The sequence below is a fragment of the Mytilus edulis genome, chromosome 7 (assembly GCF_963676685.1).
Source record: "Mytilus edulis chromosome 7, xbMytEdul2.2, whole genome shotgun sequence".
NCBI classification, from domain to species: Eukaryota; Metazoa; Mollusca; class Bivalvia; order Mytilida; family Mytilidae; genus Mytilus; species Mytilus edulis.
In genome coordinates, this window is record NC_092350.1 from 84,195,535 (window position 1) to 84,218,824 (window position 23,290).

Genomic DNA, 23,290 nt, shown 5'->3' on the forward strand with positions numbered 1-23,290 from the left:
AATGATGTCAAATAAAGCTATATTTTGATTGGTATTGAATATCAATTATAACTGCACATGCAAAAATGTCTTAGATATAAATGGCTTGCATGAATGATTTCCTCAATTGATTGTACATAACTAATAAATGTATCTAACTCAAAAATGACAATACATAAACAAAAGCACCCCACCCCCACCCCCAATTCCTTACCAAACAAAAAACGTCTTAAAAACAGTAAACTCAAACTGTGTATTAAAATTTGAAAGAGAATTTGCGCTGACATAACTCCTAGAACAGATACTGAATAATAATATCATGTCGAGATGCATATGTAAATATTATGTCATTAGTATTATTAAAGTTTTGTGCTGTAATTTCAGATGGGTGCAATGGCAAGCATAAGACGGACAGTTTGATGATTATGAGGGACTAACAGGTCAATATAAAAAAGAAGATGTGATATGATTACCAATGAGACAACTGTCCACAAGAGACCAAAATGACACAGACATTAACAACTATACATGAACGGCCTTCAACAATGAGCAAAGCCCATACCGCATAGTCAGCTATAAAAGGCCCCGATAAGACAATGTAAAGCAATTCAAATGAGAAAACGAACGGCCTTATTTATATATAAAAAAAAAAAAATATGTAACACATAAACAAATGACAACCACTGAAGTACAGGCTCCTGACTTGGACAGTACAACATAAGAATGAACTATACAAATCAGTTGAAAAAGGCTTAACTCATCAGATGGACAAAAATACAAGTTGACGTGGCCGGGTACTTATACACAAAAAGACACAATGCACAGATCTGAGAGTACTCACAGTTATTTGACAGCTAGTTCAAAGCCACTAACAACTATTACAAAAATTTGTAAGGGTTCCGCGGAACCCAGTGTCTAGCCTACTTTTGCTGTTAATCACACACTCATCAAAAATGATGAAAAAAATCAATAAAATTATTCCTCTCCATACTATCTTTTGATTGTCAGAAGCTTGTCCAAGTTTGGTAAAAATTCAGGCTAGTTTAAGAATCTTAAAAATGTTTTAAATACTTTAACTGCAGACTGTATGTAATGTTAACTGGAAGAAAAACTAAGTCCATTTATAAGTAAAATACGGGAAAAATGGAATTTTATTTTTTACAAAATTTACTTCTGGATACTATCTTCTGATCATAAACAAGCTTCTGGCCAAGTTTCTTACAATTCCAGGATAGTTTAAGAAAGTTATTAAAATTTTAAAAACTTTAACCACAGAGTGAATATTTGTGGACGCCGACGACGACGCCAACGGAATGTAGGATCGCTATATCTCGCTTTTTCAACTAAAGTCAAAGGCTCGACAAAAATGTGTTGTTTTTTTTTATATAGATTCGATTGTTGGTTTTCCCGTTTGAATGGTTTTAAACTAGTAATTTTGGGGGCCCTTTATAGCTTGTTGTTCGATGTGAGCCAAGGCTCCGTGTTGAAGGCCGTACATTGACCTATAATGATTTACTTTTTTTAAATTGTTATTTGGATGGAGGGTTGTCTCATTGGCACTCACACCACATCTTCCTATATCTAATTAAACTGCACACTTTTAAAGGGCCGAGTCACCTTAAATCTTTTAAAATATATTGAGAATGTGTCCATGGGACACACATGATGCCCTGTTTGCATATAATGTTATAAAGGGACATAACTCAAGAACGTTAAAAGGGACGTCACCAAAATTCAAAAAATTGTTGTTAGTTTTGTGGTAATGATCATAGTATATAGGTTTCAAACAAGAATGTGTCCATAGTATATGGATGTCCTACTCGCACTATCATTTTCTATGTTTAGTGGAACGAGTAATTGGCGTGACAATCTAATTTGGTATTTATGCTTCTCTGCAAAGCATGCAGTATTGAGGGATAATTGCATATACCTGGGTTTGGTGGGGTAAAATTTTCAAGTATTGTTTCCCAATAATGCTTGGACAGACGTTCAGACGGACCGGGGTAACACTTAATTCCCCCTCCAATGCGACAGGGGCATAAACAAACATGCTCTTACCTGGATTTATAAGAATCCATTCTCTTGTTTGGACGTCAAGACCACAGCGACCTTCTAGAAGCGAGATACCATCTGTAGGATGTCTCCCTTCGGGAATGACGTCCCCCACTAATAGCTTCACCAGAGTACTTTTTCCGACGGCGAACTGGCCAGTTACCATACAGCGCATGTCATACGATTCGTAGGTACCTTTACCCGTTAAACGATTTAACTGTTGTTTTTTCTTCAAGTTGTTATATTCTGTAAAAATGACATGAATATGTTTTACTTAAGGTAGCACAATACAAAGATTTTATAACTCCAACTACCAAGTTTTAAAATGCTGTAACTTTCTTAATAATGCTTGAAAATTTATAAAAGTGGTAGTTTTGGATAGCTAATAGATTACTCTTTCAAATTAATGCAATGTTAGCATTATGCAACAATTATGTAACCAATTATAATGTTAACGGTGTCTAAAATATTTTTCACCAAATTTCCACTTTCAAATGAAATTAGCTTCTGCATAGGTATCCCTAGAGGCTTGATTTTAGAATATGTTGTTCCTATGGCCATTATCTACAAAAGGGTGTCTCAGATTTCAGATAGAATGTATAGAACAAATTTTACACCTTATTAAACATTATCTTCTTTTATGTGGTTAGGATGTTTCACTAATTGGAGATTTATGAGAGAATAGAATACCATAGAGACAATCTGAGACACCCTTTTGAAGCCCATGATGTGTTGATTAAGATTTCGTTAAAATTTTCTGTATAGTTAAAGAGATGAAAGAGCTAAATTCATTCAAGTGACCTTACCCAGATTTTGCCACTAATTACATAATAATTGATTACATAATGATTGCATAATAAAAATATTACATTCATTTAAAAGATTAATCTTTTATCTATCTATATGTACCTCTTTTTTTAATTTTCTATGCATTCATAAGAAAGTTACAGCATTTCAAATGTTAGTGATTGGAAGTAAAAAAATCTTTGTATTGTGCTACCTTAAATTATATGAATACCAATGGTATCTGGGGGGAAAAGATGATAAAATTAATGAGTAATGTGTCCATGGGACACAGATGATGCCCCCGCTTGCTTATATTGTTAATATAAAGGGACACAACTCAATAACAGTGAAAGTGATGCTACCCAAATTCATACTTGATCAAAGTTTTGAGGTAATAAGCATTGTGTATTAGCTTCATCACAAGTTGTAAAAGGCAAACTTAAGTTAGAGAACGGAAACGATAATTTAAGCAACTTTTCCATTTGTAAAGGGGCGTAACTCTAGAATGGTAAAAGTGATGCCACCTGCATTCAAACTTGATCTGTGTTTTGTGGTAATAACCGCTGTTTATAAGTTTCATACAATTAAGTTGAGACCAACTAAAGTTTAGAGCGGTATACCAATTGAGGGATGTATGTACGACGCGACTGACAAACAAGGGTACACCTTAATGTCCCCAAAACAATGTACTAAATATACAAATGAACAGTACAACTGACTATACCAACTAAAATGAATAATGAATATAACATTGACTGGCAGGGACATTACTTAACTAGAGGCTCTCAAGAGCCTGTGTCGCTCACCTTGGTCTATGTGCATATTAAACAATAAACACAGATAAATTCATAACAAAATTGTCTTTTGATGATGGTGATGTGTTTGTAGATCTTACTTTACAGAACATTCCTGTTGCTACAATAATCTCTATCTATAATGAACTTGGCCCAGTATTAACAGTGGAAAATAAATTCTAAAAATCTACAAAAATTTATACAAAAAGTAAAAAAATGACTATAAAGGGCAATAACTCCTTAAGGGGTCAACTGACCATTTCGGTCGTGTTTACTTATTTGTAAATCTTACTTTGCTGAACATTATTGCTGTTTACTGTTTATCTCTATCTATAATATCATTTAAGATAATAATGAGCAAAATTTCCTTAAAATTACCAATTCAGGGGCAGCAACCCAACAACGGGTTGTTTGATTCATCTGAAATTTGCAGGGCAGATATATTCTGACCTGATAAACAAATTAACCTCATGCCAGATTTGCTCTTAATGCTTTGGTTTTTGAGTTATAAGCAAAAAACTGCATTTTACCCCAATGTTCTATTTTTAGCCATGGCGGCCATCTTTGTTAGTTGACCGGGTCACCGGACACAATTTTTCAACTAGATACCCCAATGATGAGTGTGGCCAAGTTTGGTTTAATTTGGCCCAGTAGTTTCAGAGGAGAAGATTTTTGTAAAAGATTACCAAGATTTACGAAAAATGGTTAAAAATTGACTATAAAGGGCAATAACTCCTAAAGGGGTCAACTGACCATTTCGGTCATGTTGACTTATTTGTAAATCTTATTTTGCTGAACATTATTGCTGTTTACAGTTTATCTCTATCTATAATATTATTCAAGATAATAACCAAAAACAGCAAAATTTCCTTAAAACTACCAATTCAGGGGCAGCAACCCAACAACGGGTTGTTCGATTCATCTGAAATTTTCAGGGCAGATAGATCTTGACCTGATAAACAATTTAACCTATGACATATTTGCTCTTAATGCTTTGGTTTTTGAGTTATAAGCCAAAAACTGCATTTTACCCCAATGTTCTATTTTTAGCCATGGCGGCCACAGTGATATTGTTGGCTTTTTTCAAAACTACCTCTACCCTTTTTTATTGGGAAAATATGCGTCATTTTTATCTTATTGGAAAATTTATAATAAACCATGAATTTGACTGGAACTTCAATTTGCAGACCCACTTTCAAGAGGTAAACTCTCATTTGACATAATACCCCTTAGGCCAATTAAAATTAATTGATAGATTTTCATCCCCCCCTGCCCCTCTGAAATCGTCCCGCCCCGATTTTTTTTATTTTGAAAAATTTACGATTTCCCGATTTTGTTCATTTCCGTTACTGGTAACAGTCAATAATTTCGTTTCATTCAAACTTCCTGTTTCAAATTTCGGTTTTCATATTTCTTGTTTCGAGCACAGGGACTCGGTTAGCAGATTAAAATTTTATAAATCAATGTTTTTAATTTATTTTTTATTATTTCCTGTCTATTTGCATTACTATATTAACGTATTTAAAGTTGCCATCACTATTTCTTTGTTTTCTGGCAATGTGCAGTTTACTATCCATATCCATGTACTGAAAAAACCTAGGTTTTTTCAGTATATGGATATGGATAGTAATCTGCACATTGCCAGAAAACAAAGAAATAGTGATGGCAACTTTAAATACGTTAATATAGTAATGCAAAAAGACAGGAAATAATAAAAAATAAATTAAAAACATTGATTTACAAAATTTTAATCTGCTAACCGAGTCCCTGTGGTTTTGAGTACTTTAAAACGATTATGTTGACAAATTCTGCTGCTCAATGATGACAGTATCATCTACAGAGAATAGAGATAGATTACCAGAAGGGCATGAAATATTCGGGTTACGAGTATTAAATACGCTGTGTCCAAGAACACAAATCGTTGTATGTCACTAATTGGAAATTTCTTTCATCAGAAAATTGTGGATTTATTTAATAATACATTGACTTTTGGCAAATTTGGGCTGTGAATGATGTACAAAGAATTGTGGAACAAATTGGTAGAAAAAATATTACTGAATTAAAGAAATTGACAAAAGCATGAACTTGTTAGATCTAATAGGACCGTATATTGAGTTCAAAAAGTCGTTAAACATACACATTGTGTACTAAAAAACCCTTAAATTTACCTATGGCTATTTTTTTTGTTTAAAAACACAAAATACCATTAAAAGAGTATTGAAACAACTTCATGTTTTACAATGTAATTATATATGCGTCATTCTTGCATTACTTGAGAATCTTAAAAGCGCCAACTTAACTATTCCCAACATTTATTTGAGTTTTCATTTCATTCATAATACTTGTGTTGCATACCAATGCATTTGCATAAGTTTACAGAGACTACAAACCATCGCTTAGAGAGCAAAATAAATTTGAAGTTGGTAGTCAAACTGAATAGAGAATTTCTCCATGGTTTTAGTGTTTACTGAAAATAGGTTTCTGAAGTAGCAATTGCATGTAGAACAGTCATTGCAAATCAGAGATGTTTATTCAAGAATTATGAAAAATATGTACGATTCTTTCAACATGTTTACACATTTACATGGTATATGCTACATTTTGTAATTATAACACTTGCATACATATGAAGTTCACGCCACAAGAAGGTTTAAAATTAAATAAAATTTAAAAAATAAAATCCTCCCACCCACCCCATTTTTTTCAAAACTTTGGATGAAAATCTACTAATTAATTTTAGTTGGCCTTATTGTCAGTGATCATACATAAATAGACCCTCAAATCTGCACATATAGTCATTTTAGGCATGAAAAATGTTTAAATGAGTGTTTTTTAGTTTGTAATCTTGCACAATTACGACTGAGACTGCACTGATTGGGAAAAAAGTTGTCTTTTTGGGAATAATTTTAAGCCATTTTTTTTCAAATTGGGATTCTTCTCCAGTAATTTAAGGCAAACAATATCACTGAGCCATCTTGGTTAGTTGACCGGGTCACCGGACACAATTTTTTAACTTAGGATACTCCAATGATGATTGTGGCCAAGTTTGGTTTAATTTGTCCAAGTAGTTTCAGAGGAGAAGATTTTTCTAAAAGATTACCAAGATTTACGAAAAATGGTTAAAAATTGACTATAAAGGGCAATAACTCCTAAAGGGGTCAACTGACCATTTCGGTCATGATGACTTATTTGTAAATCTTATTTTGCTGAACATTATTGCTGTTTACAGTTTATCTCTATCTATAATAATATTCAAGATATAAATAACCAAAAACAGCAAAATTTCCTTAAAACTACCAATTCAGGGGCAGCAACCCAACAACGGGTTGTTGGATTCATCTGAAATTTTCAGGGCAGATAGATCTTGACCTGATAAACAATTTAACCTCATGCCAGATTTGCTCTAATTGCTTTGGTTTTTGAGTTATAAGCCAAAAACTGCATTTTACCCCAATGTTCTATTTTTAGCCATGGTGGCCATCTTGGTTAGTTGACCGGGTCACCGGACACAATTTTTTAACTAGATACCCCAATGATGATTGTGGCCAAGTTTGGTTTAATTTGGCCCAGTAGTTTCAGAGAAGAAGATTTTTGTAAAAGATTACCAAGATTTACGAAAAATGGTTAAACATTGACTATAAAGGGCAATAACTCCTAATGGGGTCAACTGATCATTTCGGTCATGTTGACTTATTTGTAAATCTTATTTTGCTGAACATTATTGCTGTTTACAGTTTATCTCTATCTATAATATTATTCAAGATAACCAAAAACAGCAAAATTTCCTTAAAACTACCAATTCAGGGGCAGCAACCCAACAACGGGTTGTTCGATTCATCTGAAATTTTCAGGGCAGATAGATCTTGACCTGATAAACAATTTTATCCTGTCAAATTCGCTCTAAATGCTTTGGTTTTTGAGTTATAAGCCAAAAACTGCATTTTACCCCTATGTTCTATTTTTAGCCGTGGCAGCCATCATGGTTGGTATGCCCGGTCACCGGACACAATTTTTAAACTAAATACCCCAATGATGATTGTGGCCAAGTTTGGTTTAATTTGTCCCAGTAGTTTCAGAGGAGAAGATTTTTCTAAAAGATTACTAAGATTTACGAAAAATTGTTAAAAATTGACTATAAAGGGCAATAACTCCTTAGAGGTCAATTGACCGTTTTGGTAATGTTGACTTATTTGTAGATCTTACTTAATGCTGAACATTTTTGCTGTTTACAGTTTATCTCTATCTATAATAATATTCAAGATATAAATAACCAAAAACAGCAAAATTTCCTTAAAATTACCAATTCAGGGGCAGCAACCTAACAACAGGTTGTCTGATTCATCTGAAAATTTCAGGGCAGATAGATCCTGACCTGATAAACACTTTTACCCCATGTCAGATTTGCTCTAAATGCTAAGTTTGGGCCAATAGTTTCAGAGGAGAAGATTTTTGTAAAAGTTTACGGACGACGGACGCCAAGTGATGAGAAAAGCTCACTTGGCTCTTTGGGCCAGGTGAGCTAAAAATGAAAAATGCTCTAGGTTGGAGCATTTTTCAATTTTACTTCATATATTGAAAAATGAAAAATGCTCCAACGTGGAGCATTTTTGAATTTGACGTTTGATATTGAAAAATGAAAAATGCTCCAATTTGGAGCATTTTTTGAATTTGACGTTTGATATTGAAAAATTAAAAATGCTACAATTTTTCATTATTCATTTACTGTGCAATATTCAAATTTGGAAAATGTTCATTATTTAAATGTCTAATAATGAGAACGAAATGTAATGTACACATGAGATATTGTCCTGAAACTAGAAAAAAGGCTTGATTTTTGCCCGTTTTTGGCAGGTAATTCCTAAAATATTGAGGCAATTACCCCCATAATCAATCCCAGCATTCCCTTTGTGGTATGGTACCTCGCAGTTCAATTCCAGAGAGATCCATACACTTGAACACACGTTATTGTCTGGTAACTAAAAACATGCTTATTTTTTGCCCCTTTTTGGCCCCTAATTCCTAAACGTTTCAAGCATTTTCCCCCAAACTCACTTCAAGCTTTCTCTTTGTGATATGGAACCTTGTAGTATAATTTCAGAAGGATCCATACATTTACACACAAGTTATTGTCATGAAACTAGAAAAATGCTTGTTTTTTGCCGATTTTTGGCCCCTCATTCCTAAAATATTGAGGCAATTACCCCCATAATCAATCCCAGCCTTCCCTTTGTGGTATTGTAGCATGCAGTACAATTTGAGAGAGATCCATACGCTTGAACACAAGTTATTGTCTAACCAGATGCTCCGCAGGATGCAGCTTTATCCGACCGCAGAGGTTGAACCCTGAACGCTTGGGGCAAGTATGGACACAACATTCAAGCTGGATTCAGCTCTAAATTTGGATTGTGATTAAATAGTTGACACAGCATAGGTTTCTGACACAGAATGAATGTGGTCTAATGAACTTAAAATATTTTTTTGCCTTTGAGCAATTCACTATGCTGTTGAATATTAATCCTCTCAAAAAAATGTTTAAAGAAATTTCTTTTTATTTATGAAATCTGAAATGAGAAAAATTTAACCCCCCCTTTTTTTTTTCACATCCCCCTTTCCCTTTTTCCAAAACTGATCTCAATTCAAATTTCTAATGGAGTTTGCAACAATAACTACTCATTTAAATACATCATAAAATATTAAAATGTAAAATAAAGTGCTTGTCATCACTGAATGGTAAAGATTGTTTTAATTTATCAGTTGGTAGTAAAAGTGAATATATACATTGTAAATTGTATAAAACAATGATTTAAGTTGATTCAACTACTATTCTGGACAAGGAAAGATAACTCCAATTGAAAATTTCTTGCTATTGCACAATATTGTGCAATTAGATATTTCTTGCTATTGCGCAATACTGTGCAATTGAAAATTTCTTGCTATTGCGCAATACTGTGCAATTGAAGATTTCTTGCTATTGCTGAATACTGTGCAATTGAAAATTTCTTGCTATTGCAGAATACTTAATATAATAATTTTGGATCCTAATTTGAACCAACTTGAAAACTGCGCCCATAATCAAAAATTTAAGTACATGTTTAGATTCAGCATATCAAAAAAGCCCAAGAATTCAATTTTTGTTAAAATCAACCTTAGTTTAATTTTGGACCCTTTGGACTTTAATGTAGACCAATTTGAAAACGGGACCAAAAATTAAGAATCAACATACACAGTTAGATTTGGCATATCAAAGAACCCCAATTATTCAATTTTTGATGAAATCAAACAAAGTTCAATTTTGGACCCTTTGGGCCCCTTATTTCTAAACTGTTCGGACCAAAACTCCCAAAATCAAACCCAACCTTCCTTTTATTAGGTCCGAGACCACCATTGTCGTCCCTTGATTTTCGTTGTTCACAAATATAGTCCCTAGTGTTGACAGTGGGTTACTTGCCATTAATTTGTATACCCCTTCCAAATTTATTTCTCCATGTTTAATGCCTCAAATTGCAAGTAGGGGGGTAAAATTACACTGTAAAAAAATTTGGGTCCAGATTTTTAAAGGAAAGTAGTGATTTGGTCCAGCTGAAATTAAAATTAGCACTTCGGAAGCTGTCAAAAGATTTCAAGACGCCCTAAACAGAAAATTGTCCATTTTTTGAGTTAGAGACGATGAAGTTTTCTATAATTTTGATATAATTTGTCACAACAGTAGTACAACACACTGTATAAGTTTCTTTGAGAAAGTGCAGGTGGGATTTTTTTTATTTTCATTCATGTTCTAAAAGAAATGCACTACGAAGTAATTGTGGTCTCGGACCTAAGAGGTGAAATCTGTAAAGAACAGGTTATTATTTGAACTTGGAATTATTTTTAATTATGGAATTTGCCTGATTTCTTGTTATTTAAATTTTTTAATAAATTCCATGCTAAATCTATACTGAAATGTTCTGTGCTGCGCACAACACTTTCTGTTACAAAGAAAATCAAAGAAAATAGTACATCTTCAAAAGAATGTACTGTGCCTCGCACGACACTATCTAACCAAAATACATTGTATGGAAAGTGTTATTAACCACTCAAAAGATCATAATACAAAATAAACACGAAATATCAAAAAATTTAATCACAAGAAATTATGCAAATTCCATAATCAAAAATAATTCCAAGTTCAAATAATATTATAGCCTGTTAAATATAGAATCTGTACTTTGGTAACTTCCATAAATTATTTGATGGTGTCAATTTGTCAAATAGCATGAAACTAAAGGATTAAAACTTTTATTTTATAGAATTTCTGCAAAAATGACCAATTTTGGCATTTTAGGGTCAAAATAGGCATTTTATATCTTTTTCAATAATGATGCATAATAAAATTAACAGTACCAATTTTCTTGCACCAGATGCGCATTTCGACAATACATGTCTCTTCAGTGATGCTCGTGGCCAAAATATTTGAAATCCAAAGCTTATATAAAAGATGAAGAGCTATAATCCAAAAGGTCCAAAAGTATAGCCAAATCCGTGAAAGGAATCAGAGCTTTGCACGAGGGAGATACATTCCTTAATTTATAATAATTTCTAATACTTTGTAACAGCAAATTTAAATAACACAAAAAATCCGTATTTCATGCCAGTACCGAAGTACTGGCTACTGGGCTGGTGATACCCTCGGGGACTAATAGTCCACCAGCAGAGGCATCGACCCAGTGGTAGTTAAAAATTAACTGTACCAAAATGGCATCCTGACTTTCTATCCGACAGGTTTTCATGTGTCAATATTTGTGTTTCTATGCCTTTATCTTCTTCTTTTACTTATTTATGAACTCTGAATCTACAGAAAAGAAGATTATCTCAGACAAAATGTGCAAAATGTGTTGTATAAATGACCCTTGTCTAACGCCTTGTTTGGATGAAGTCAATAGTGGGGAGCTTGGTACATAAAATTTGATGTCCATAATAAAGACCTCACTAAATGTGTATCAAATGCACTTTACAATGTCTATTGTACCTGTTCCATTTCACATAATATCTTTCTTTTCTTCTGTAGGATAGCAAGTGGTTTAAATATAAGCCTGTTGAGAATAAATTGCATGCAAGTTTTTCCCTAAAAAGGCAAAAATCTTTGTATCAGACCATACTGTTTGAAAGAAAAGTTAATTGCAAGTCTTTTTGTGCTCAGATTTGTTGTATCATGTCACATGAGTATAGAAATGATAAAAAAGACACAAATTTTTATTTCTTATAGCCTCAATATGCATTTTTTAATGTAAATATGTGGCACGGCCTAAATTGACCCTAAATTTTTTCCAGTCTTACTTGGCCTTAGACCCTTTTAAACTAATATGATATGTTATTTGTAACTTTTCTTTCCATTTAAAGTACTTTCAATACATATGTAAGGATTATTTATAACAAAAAAGCTTCACAAATTTAAAATTGCTGGAAAATATTACATCTTCATGTAAGGCCCCCCTTCATGAAAAACCTCAATTTTTAGGCGCAGGCTCGTATAAATTTGACTTTTGAATAATTATGCCAAGTCTGATAAATCAAATGAGTACTCTATTGCTTTTAGTACATGATAAGTTATATATTAAGGCATTTAAAAAGTATTTTTTTGCAATATTTTAATTTTTAAAGCCCCAAATGTTGATAGTTGAAATTTTTCAATTTTAACGTCAAAATTTTACACGCAAAGATGAGTATAGAACTTAACTTAATGTCTATAATATACATCCTATTGTCATGAAACTTTGTAAGCAGTGTTATAATTCATTAAGCTTTGGTCGTACTAAGTTTTTTTAAGATTTATCAACTCTTTCTACCCTATTAGGTCAGAGACCACCATTGTCGTCCCTTGATTTTCGTTGTTCACAAATATAGTCCCTAGTGTTGACAGTGGGTTACTTGCCATTAATTTTATTTCTTCATGTTTAATGCCTCAAATTGCAAGTAGGGGGGTTGAAATTACACTGTAAAAAAATTTGGGTCCAGATTTTTAAAGGAAAGTAGTGATTTGGTCCAGCTGAAAAAGGTTTAAAATTAGCACTTCGGAAGCTGTCAAAAGATTTCAAGACGCCCTAAACAGAAAATTGTCCATATTTTGAGTTAGAGACGATGAAGTTTTCTATAATTTTGATATAATTTGTCCCAAAAGTAGTACAACACACTGTATAAGTTTCTTTGAGAAAGCGCAGGTGGGATTTTTTTAAATTTTCATTTATGTTCTAAAAGAAATGCACTAAGAAATAATTGTGGTCTCGGACCTGATGGTCATAAACCTTGTGTTTAAATTTCATAGATTTCTGTTTACTTATACTAAAGCTATGGTGCGGAAACCAAGAATAATGCTTATTTGGGCCTCTTTTTGGCCCCTAATTCCTAAACTGTTTTGACCTCAACTCCCAAAATCAATCCCAACCTTCCTTTTGTGGTCATAAACCTTGTGTTTAAATTTCATTAATTTCTATTTCCTTATACTAAAGTTATTGTGCGAAAACCAAGAATAATGCTTATTTGGGCCCTTTTTTGGCCCCTAATTCCTACACTGCTGGAACCAAAACTCCCAAAATCAATCCAAACCTTCCTTTTGTGGTCATAAACCCTGTGTCAAAATTTCATAGATTTCTATTTACTTAAACTAAAGTTATAGTGCGAAAACGAAGAAAATGCTTATTTGGGCCCTTTTTGGCCCCTAATTCCTAAAATGTTGGGACCAAAATGCCCAAAATCAATCCCAACCTTCCTTTTATGGTCATAAACCTTGTTTTAAAATTTCATAGATTTCTATTCTCTTTTACTAAAGTTAGAGTGCGAAAACTAAAAGTATTCGGAGGAGGAGGACGACGACAACGACGACGCCAACGTGATACCAATATACGACCAAAAATTTTTCAATTTTTGCAGTTGTATAAAAACTAGAAACATGCTTATATTTGGCCCCTTTTTGGCCCCTAATTCCTACATGTTTTGGGCAATTACCCCAAACTCAATTCAGGCTTTCCCTTTATGATATGGAACCTTGTAGAACAATTTTAGAAAGATCCATGCGCTTACACACAAGTTATTGTCATGAAACTAGAAAAAAATGCTTGTTTTTTGCCCCTTTTTTGGCCCCCAATTCCTAAAATTTTTGGCCAATTACCCCCAAAATAAATCACAGCCTTCCCTTTGTGATATGGAACCTTGTGGTATAATGTCATAGAGATCCATACACTAACACACAAGTTAGTGTCTAGAAGTTACAAAAATGCTTATTTTCGGCCCATTTTTGGCCCCTAATTCCTTGTGCCAAAACTAATATGTCTTCGACGACGACAACAACGATGACAACGATGACGACGCCAACCTCATACCAATATACGATCACAATTTGCGGTCGTATAAAAAATGTATTTATCATAAAAATGTACTTTCATTTTCAGACTTATTTTAGTCAGAGAATGACAGACTTGTTAAGGTCTATTTATGTTTATGAAAAGACATAATTTTAGTTGGTAGCCAAAGTGCACCAAGTTTGACATCATAAACCTTCCAGAGAGTTCAAATGGACCTGATTTATCTATATCAGTATATCACATTTATTTAATTGAACATTTTTACTTAACATGGATTACTTTCCTCATTATGTGTGGTTACAGATGGTTGCATTGTAAAGTAAATAAACATTATTTCGTTTTTTTAGGCTACGAAATCACTGAAATAATTGTAATGTGGACGGTTGTTCCTGGTGCAGAAAAAATTAGTACAGAAGATGTTTTTAAACAAACACAACGCAAGATCTGCCATAAAGACAAAATTCTGAAAATAACGAAAAGCTATAGCAATAATACTCTTTTCAGGATTTCTGATTTGGGACAGCACATGAATATACAGATATATGGAAGTTTTAAATTAGTGTTTTGATATCTCAACCCCCAACCTTCTTTTATTCACGATCAGAAGTTTAACAAAACAGACATCCAATAAAGGGCTGCGCTTTAGCGCATGATACGCCCGTTGCTCTTTAACATTTATAAAAATGGAAAGGGAGCTTATGTTAATAGATATAAACAATTTATCAAAGTTGCATAAAATTTTCTGAAAGTGTTAGTTATTGTCCCAAAATTGGAAAATCCCCCCTTTTTTAAGCATAAAAATTCATAACACGGAATTTTTATGTAAAATCTGAAATTTATAAAAATTGAAAGGGAGCTTACATCAATAGATAAAAACAATTCACCAAAGTTTCATGGACATTGGTGAAAGCCTTTTTGAGTTATTGTCCGAAGTGTTAAAAACCCCCCTTTTTTATGAATAAAGCCCCATAAATCCAAAACTTAAAATCTGAAATTTATAAAAATTGAAAGGGAGCCTACATCAATAGATATAAACAATTCACCAAAGTTTCATGGACATTGGTGAAAGCCTCTTTGAGTTATTGTCCGAAGTGTTGAAAATCCCCCTTTTTTATGAATAAAGCCCCATAAATCCAAAACTTAAAATCTGAAATTTATAAAAATTGAAAGGGAGCTTACATCAATAGATATAAACAATTCACCAAAGTTTCATGGACATTGGTGAAAGCCTTTTTGAGTTATTGTCCGAAGTGTTGAAAATCCCCCCTTTTTTATGAATAAAGCCCCATAAATCCTAAACTTAAAATCTGAAATTAAAAAAAAACGAAAAGGAGCTTACGTCAATAGATATAAACAATTCACTTAAGTTTCATGGAAATTGGTGAAAGCATTTTTGAGTTATTGTCCGAAGTGTGGACGACGAACGGACGGACAGACGGACGGACGGACAACGGTATACCATAATAGGTCCCGTCTAAAAGACAACGGGCGTATAAAAACTAACTATCAGTACAGGAAAAACACTTTATTCTTAAATAACGGTATGATAGATAATAATACTGTCAGATCATAACTAGACTTACCTTCTGGAGTCTTTAACATGACAGTCTACAAAAGAATAAACAATCTGATATCACATAACAATTCATAAACTTGGTGTGTCCACGGAAAAATGTTAAGCCATTAAGACGAGAAAATCAACAGTCTGATATCAAGCAATCAATAATAGAAATACAAATATATCAGACAGCAACTAAAAACAACCTATGAAGTACTGGCTTCAGACTTTGAACATGCATATACAGAATGTTGTGGTGAAACAGGTTTGTGAGTGCTCACTCCCCCTAAACTTGAGACAGTGGTGCAACAACACAACACAATAACATATCAGTTTGAAAATATCTGATGTATCACTTTGAAATGGACGAAAAGTGATGACAAAAGCTGTTTTGGCCCTTCAGGACAGGTGAGCTAAAAACCATTAAAAATGTAAACATGACTATACACAATACTAGATATGGACAATGTCCCCCACCTCCTTTTCTGCTCTGCCACATGCATGAGTATAGTTCCACATATTTTAGATTAGACAAACAGTAATGTTGGCATACAACTTGAAATTGTTACACTGTCTGTAAGACACAAATGATGCCTCCGCTTGACCATAGGAAATTATAAATTTAACACTATGTATGATGATGTTACTGTAGGAGGAGATAGCCAGACAAACCATGATCTCTTTATGGAGCTAGTACCAAAAAAATGACTGTCCAACTACCTGTCATTTTCAGAATATTTGAAAAAAATCAAAATCTGTGGCCATGCACACCTCTATTATGTGTATGAACATCCTACAAAATATTTAAGTTGTACCTCCAAAACTGTAGGACGAGATGGCCGGACAAACAATGTATGCTAATCCGGACATATGAACGGAAGAACAGACGGACGGACAGACAGACGGGGGTAAATTTATATGCTCCCTCGACATTTTGTCGCTGGGGCATAAAAACAATCAAAACAACATCTTTAAAATCTTTTACAAACCACAAAAAAGTCTATTTACATTATAAGGGTTATGCATCTTCTTCTTGTTAATACTGTTATATTTGATTAGCATACAAATAAATCACAAAGGACAAGATTCATGTATTCAAATGACAAGGTATGATAAGGGGCAATGTTGCCTAATGACCACACAAAAGTACTTTTTTATCCAATGTTATCCATAAAATAAATGAAAAATTCAAATGTTTTCATACAACTCATATTAAGTCGACTCCTATACTGATATATTAAGAAACAATGTTTGCATGAAAAATCATATTGATTTTGTATCTATATAATCCGTCAAAACAACCCGAGTTTTCCTTAGCAACGCATAGTTAGTTTTAAGTTTACAATTGAAGAACATTTAAAAAGATGTTATGTATCACTGAGTGTAATTTTTAAGCTTGAAACGTGGAACTAAAGGATATTTATGAGTACCTTTAGTGCAGAAGTGCAATTCTAATATAATTCTTAATTCAGTGTTTCCATGGCTACACAGGAACGTATCGATGATATAATATCTTGCTCAGCAACCATCGCAAATCAGATAAAATAATTTTTATCTATATCTAAGTATATAATTTCATATAAAAGAGAGACAGCAGATACATATTTTTTTTAGTTTTGCATACTGTATAATAATCTAATATTCTTTGCTACTAACAACAGCCTTCTGGACAATTTAACTTAGATAAATGGAGAATTTGTCCATTGGCATAGGGACTCAGTTGATTCCCCGGCTCACATATAAAGTTATACAGAGACATGATATCTCAAGAACTTTAAAAGTGATGCTACTAAAATTTGAACTTAAACTGAGTTTTGTGGCAATAATCATTGTATATGCATTTCATAACATTGAATTGAGATAAACTCAAGTTAGAGGTCGGAAACAAAATATCAGCATTTTTTTTCATTTGTAGGTGTAATACCACCGTTGATTTTCTCCTATTAGTCTTTGTTAAATTTGCACTTTTCAAAAAAATGTGCAGAATTTATCTTTGTTTCAAATAAAGAAATACTTGGCATGAGTAAAGTTTAATCCTATCCAGTACTGCGATAAAATGTAGGATTAATTACCTACAACTGTCAAATTCAAGGGAATATTTTTTGCGACCTACTTTCGTATAAAACCGGATGTGACGTACCATGATTTGGTGATATCACACCTAAAGAAGACATGATTGTTCAATAAACTGCATGTTACTTTTTTCCTTTTTAATCATGTTAATACTGGTTATTTCAAGCATTTCTGTCAAGTTTTGTCATAATCAGTTCAATAGATTGAGAAAAATCTAATATAATGAAAGACGACATCTACAGTGACTCGATCAAAATTTCTTCGACAAATCGAAACCATGCCGCATCAAGATATAATAGTGTGGACCAATAAGGCCACTTTTTTTTTATTAGTTGGTTTACGGGATTCTTCTTAAAAAAGGAAGGGTAGGAGGTCGAAAAAAAAATAAAAATAAAAATAATGAAAAAATATAGGGTAGGAGGTCGAAAAAAAAATAAAAATAAAAATTGGAATTAATGCTGGTTTTTTTTTTACCAAAAATGGAGAGAAACAACAAACAATGACATTACTCTATATAATAGTGTATTATACTAACTATGTATGCAGATCGTTTCATAATTTGGTATTAATTCTTGCTGTTTTATTTTAAATTAAATGTGTTACAAGGAGTCAAATGTCAATGTAGATTGATGAAAGAAGATATATATATTAAATGTCCCCGATGAAAGGGAAGTGTCTTTCCCAATTGCATTTCTCTTTGTTCTGTGTATTTATTTATCAAATTTAGATCAGGGAGTGACAAAATTCCTCATAACACAATACAATTTTATTGAGGAAATACCATATGCGCTCTGCAGGTCATATGCCTTCATATGTGGTACATGAAAACATGTCCTTTTTAGGCTTTTTATGCTATTTTACACTGCTATAAGTATTAGCTTATATCTCGAAGTGTCCTGTGATTGTCCCTTTTTATAAATGTTGAAGTGATTTTAATTGTCCTGCATTCTATGACAGTAATACATGTTCTGATTTTGTGTTGGGATATTGTTCACCATACCCCATCTCTGTTCCATTAAATCTTAATGGGTACCGTGGGAAGGTAATGACACCCATCCCTGGCAGCAAGTTAAAAGATCCTTCCCTTTAGTGACGTCTGGCAAGGCTATTTAAAAACAAATCTGGGATACCAGGAAGCCTTGCCAGACGTCATAATTATTTGGACTAGTACCTGTAATGGAACTAAAACAGCCCCTTTCAACGGGTCTCAGACTTTCTGATCAACACTTGAACCAAAGTTGACCCGCCGTCAACCTCACTGACTGTCTGAAACAGGGATTCAAACACGGGCACTTGTTTCTATCCATAGGAAGGTCGACTATCCCTATAAATAGAACTTCTAGAAACAAGTGCCTGTGGGTTCAAACTAGCGAATCCGGGTTCGTTCGCGCCCATTCACGTTCGCACCCACTCATATTCGCCCCCTTTCACTTTCGCACCCCACATGTTCGCACCCAAAGTCTGTTCGCACCCTACATGTTCGCGCCCAATTTTAATTGGTTTTGTGTTTAATAACTTTGCAATCAAGTTTTGGCAAGTAGTATTATTAAAAGTATAATTGATTTCATTGTCTCAAAATAAAGCGAGACAGCATTTTTTAAGTGTTGAATAAATCTTAATCATGTTTTTTAGAGCGTATTGTTAAAAAATAATAATATTCCTTTCTATAATTAAAGTGGGATTCTGTCAACGTTTTATTTTGTGTTGAATAACACTTAATCATGTTTTGTTTAGTGTATTGCCTATAACTTTGTTTCATTGACTTGTTTCAAAATGAAGTGAGATTCTGACTACGTTTTTTTTGTGAGTTGAATAAATTTAATCATGTTTTGGTTTCTATAATAGTGTATTGCTATATTTCATCATTTCATTGTTTCAGATCAAAGGGACCAAGCTGTTATTAAAAACAATTATCTTTTGGGTTTAATTTATCATTTAAAGATCTTTAAAATATTCAATCTTTTACTCATACCAAGCTATAAATACATTCAGTATTTACGTCAAAGCAATTAAAAACAACAATCCTGATTTTCCAAATATTCAACTGGAATTTGAATTAAAATGGATGCGAACGTGTAGAGTGCGAACGGACCTTGGGTGCGAACGTGCGAGGTGCGAACGTGTTGGGTGCGAAAGTATATTGGGCGCGAACGGACCTGATACCCAAACTAGCGATGGTCCGACCTTTTAAACCAAAATACCCAAACGATCTCAAAAATAATTTTCATTTTTATTATTCATGACTGCGATGTTCAATTTGTTCAACCGCTAGATTTACACCGAAAATCTCCAACAATTAATGGGTAAATCTAAGTACGTAGTCTTTAGTCTTTACAAGTACGTATTGTAAAATCGTATCTGGTTCATTTTCAACTGGTTCCTTTTCACCGCATTAGATCATGATAAAACGTTGACTGAACAGGGAACCGCCTTTCAACTGGTTCCTTTTCACCACATTAGATCATGATGAAACGTTGACTGAACAGGGAACCGCACGGGATTTTCGAATCCACTCCGAGGGTATTCCGACTGGAAGAAGAAAGACCGATCTTTTTTTTATCATGTTTTTATTTTTATTTGTACTTCTTCAAACAGAAAAGGGTCGGCGGAATTAAAAAAAATCTTCAAAATCGTTTTTATTTTTATTTCAATATCGTGAAATACAGGGTCGGCGGATCCGTAAACCAACTAATAAAAAAAAAGTGGCCTAAATGATCATGAATATCTATTTTATCTACCTACAAACAGTTGAATATGATACACAAGATGATTTTAAGAAGATACATACCACTAATGGACCTCTTTGTTTTCTTTATAAGGTCTCTTTTGGTCAATTTATACCTCTTATTTCCTCAAAATTTAAACTTTCAGGCCAATAAATAACAAGAGTGCACACGCTGAAATGTCTCGCCTTCTATACTAATCATTGATATTATGTTGATAGTCCTAAGTATAAAGCTAAGCTTTATTACAACTGTCACATAAACTTAACATTAACCAATTGCAAGATAACTAAACAAAGACCAATGAACCTTGAAAAAGAGGTCCAGGTCAGATGAACCATGCCAGGCAGACAGGTACAGCTAACAATGCTTCTATACAACATATATAGTTGACACATTACTTATAGTTTAAGAAAAATAGACCAAAACACAAAAACTTAACACTGTGCAATGAACCATGAAAATGAGGTCACGGTTAAATAAAACCGGCTCGACTGACATAAAGATCATAAAATATTTCCATACACCAAATATAGTTGACCTATGGCATATAGCATTAGATAAAAAGACCAAAACTCAAAAACTTAACTTTGACCACTGAACCATGAAAATGAGGTCAAGGTCACATGACATCTGCCCGCTAGACATGTACACTTAGCAATCATTCCATACAACAAATATAGTAGACCTATTGCATATGGTATGAGAAAAACAGACCAAAACACAAAAATTTAACTATAACCACTGAACCATGAAAATGAGGTCAAGGTCAGATGACACCTGCCAGTTGGACATGTACACCTTACAGTCCTTCCATACACCGAATATACTAGCCCTATTGCTTATAGTATCTGAGATATGGACTTGACCACCAAAACTTAACCTTGTTCACCGATCCATGAAATGAGGTCGAGGTCAAGTGAAAACTGTCTGACAGACACGTGGACCTTGCAAGGTACGCACATATCAAATATATATGTAACACTCCCAAACGTGTCCTGTCCCCCAAACGTGTCCGATTCCCCCAAACGTATCTTTTCTCCCTAAACGTGTCCGAAATGTACAATATTCCCCAAACGTGTCCGGATTCATCACCCCCAAACGTGTCCGATAAATGTTATTCACCAAAACGTGTCCAATATTGAACGCCAGAACGTCTCGTGTCTTTTAGCGTTAATACACGTATCTCCTAAATAAAATCGCTGATAACGTTTACGGCAATTTTATGATGGGGACAAAGTTTTTATTTATTAGCTTTTGTTAATTAAATAAAGGTTTTTTTAATGAATATCATAATTCAAAATCTAATCTGTAATTGTTAATTAATTCTTGACTTAAATTGCTTATTGTTCAGTTGCAAGTATTTCAAACTCATTGAGAGCGAACCTGAGCCAAATTAATCGGTGACTTTGTAAATTATTTTGTACTTATAAACTCCGATGATGCTTTTTATATTCATCCGAATATTGCCTGGCGGGCGTTAAGCAGGATTTTTTTTACTTTTGTTAACAGTTCTCCATCTGAATTTGTGTGTATTATATCAAAAACTCATTAAATCATAAGGGAGCTACCATTTGATTTTTATGGGGGGGCTAGGATGAAAAATTTTGTCCTGCATTTTTTTTTAGCTGTAATCTCTGTCCTGCCTTTTTATTTTTCACTCTGTTCGGTCCTGCCTTTTTTTTTTTAGTTTATCCTGACTTTTTTTACCTAAATTGTCGTCCTGACTTTTTTTTTTGCAAAGTGTCTCATCCTGCCTTTTTTTTTTACTCAAAACTCCTGTCCTGCCTATTTTTTTCAAATTTCATCCTAGCCCCCCCATAAAAATCAAATGGTAGCTCCCTAAACTGGTTATCCATTTTTTTTTTATATATATATAAATCTTAGGTTTCCAGCATCACTAAAGACCCACGATCAAGAGACATAACGTGCAGTGCCAAATATTTCATGCATTGGTTTTATAGATTCTTTTTATTGATCAATATGAATGTTATGTGATCAACGCCGGTTATAAGGGGTTACCGTTATTGTAAATTTAATTTGTACTGTATAAATTCACTTTCTAGACTGTTGATAGCGTATTATCCAGTTGCAAGTATTCTATGCATATTTAGAGCGAAATAGTTTTACATTTGCTGTATAAATTAACTTTATACTGTTGATAGCGTATTTCCAGTTGCAAGTATTTCATGCATATTTAGTGAACATACATGTTTTAATGCTTTCACTGTTCTATACTGTTTAAATTATCTTTAAACTGATGATTGCGTATTGTCCAGTTGCAAGTATTTATCTTTTTACATTTGTATTGTATAAATTTACTTTAGACTGTTGCTCGTCCAGTTGCCGGTGTTTCACAATATTTAGAGAGAACACACACATTTTAATGTGTAGAGAAAGGGACACTTTCCGTTTACTGTAGAGTTTAACGTTACTAATCGTGTTTGCTTACACTTTACATACGACATAGCCGAAAGGACGCTTCCACTTTTACCCATTATTTTCGGCTGGTTTAAAAAGTACCTCATCTATTATATTTTTAATGAAATGGTAAAATTAGTATACGTTAATGGAATAGCAATAACCAAATAACGCTTGATATAAACCGTTTTTGGGATTGGACACGTTTGGGGGTTTGTTAGAAAATGGACCGTGGCATGATTGGGCGTTTATACAAATCACACACGTTGGCGAAGTTTTGAACTAGACATGTTTTGTAGTGCAGTGACGTCAATGTGGACATGTTTGGGAGTATCGGACACGTTTGGGGGGAAGGACACGTTTCTGAGTGTTACATATATATCCTATTACTGATAATAAGAGAGAATTCAACATTACAAAAAAAATTTCAAATGGTCACTGAACCATGAAAATGAGGTCAAGGACATTGGACATGTGACTGACGGAAACTTCGTAACATGAAGCATCTATATACAAAGTATGAAGCATCCAGGTCTTCCACCTTCTAAAATACAAAGCTTTTAAGAAGTG

General features: G+C 33.5%; 2 protein-coding genes and 1 long non-coding RNA gene across 5 annotated transcripts in view; 1 reads left to right on the forward strand and 2 right to left on the reverse strand.

The window, feature by feature from the left end:
• LOC139482701 (uncharacterized) overlaps positions 1 to 23,290 on the forward strand; it is a 931,021-nt gene that overhangs the window by 891,164 nt on the left and 16,567 nt on the right. The gene's annotated exons all lie outside the window — the stretch shown is intronic.
• The window catches only part of LOC139482692 (RUN domain-containing protein 1-like), a 726,769-nt gene that overhangs the window by 109,537 nt on the left and 593,942 nt on the right, over positions 1 to 23,290 (reverse strand). The window lies entirely within an intron of this gene.
• Positions 1 to 23,290, reverse strand: part of LOC139482687 (uncharacterized) — an 89,099-nt gene that overhangs the window by 34,319 nt on the left and 31,490 nt on the right. Inside the window, exons 5-6 of the mRNA XM_071266754.1 lie at positions 15,529 to 15,553; positions 2,038 to 2,277 (exon numbers count right to left, since the gene is read on the reverse strand). Coding sequence (XP_071122855.1) covers positions 2,038 to 2,277; positions 15,529 to 15,553 — 265 coding nt within the window. The remainder of the gene's footprint in view (positions 1 to 2,037; positions 2,278 to 15,528; positions 15,554 to 23,290) is intronic.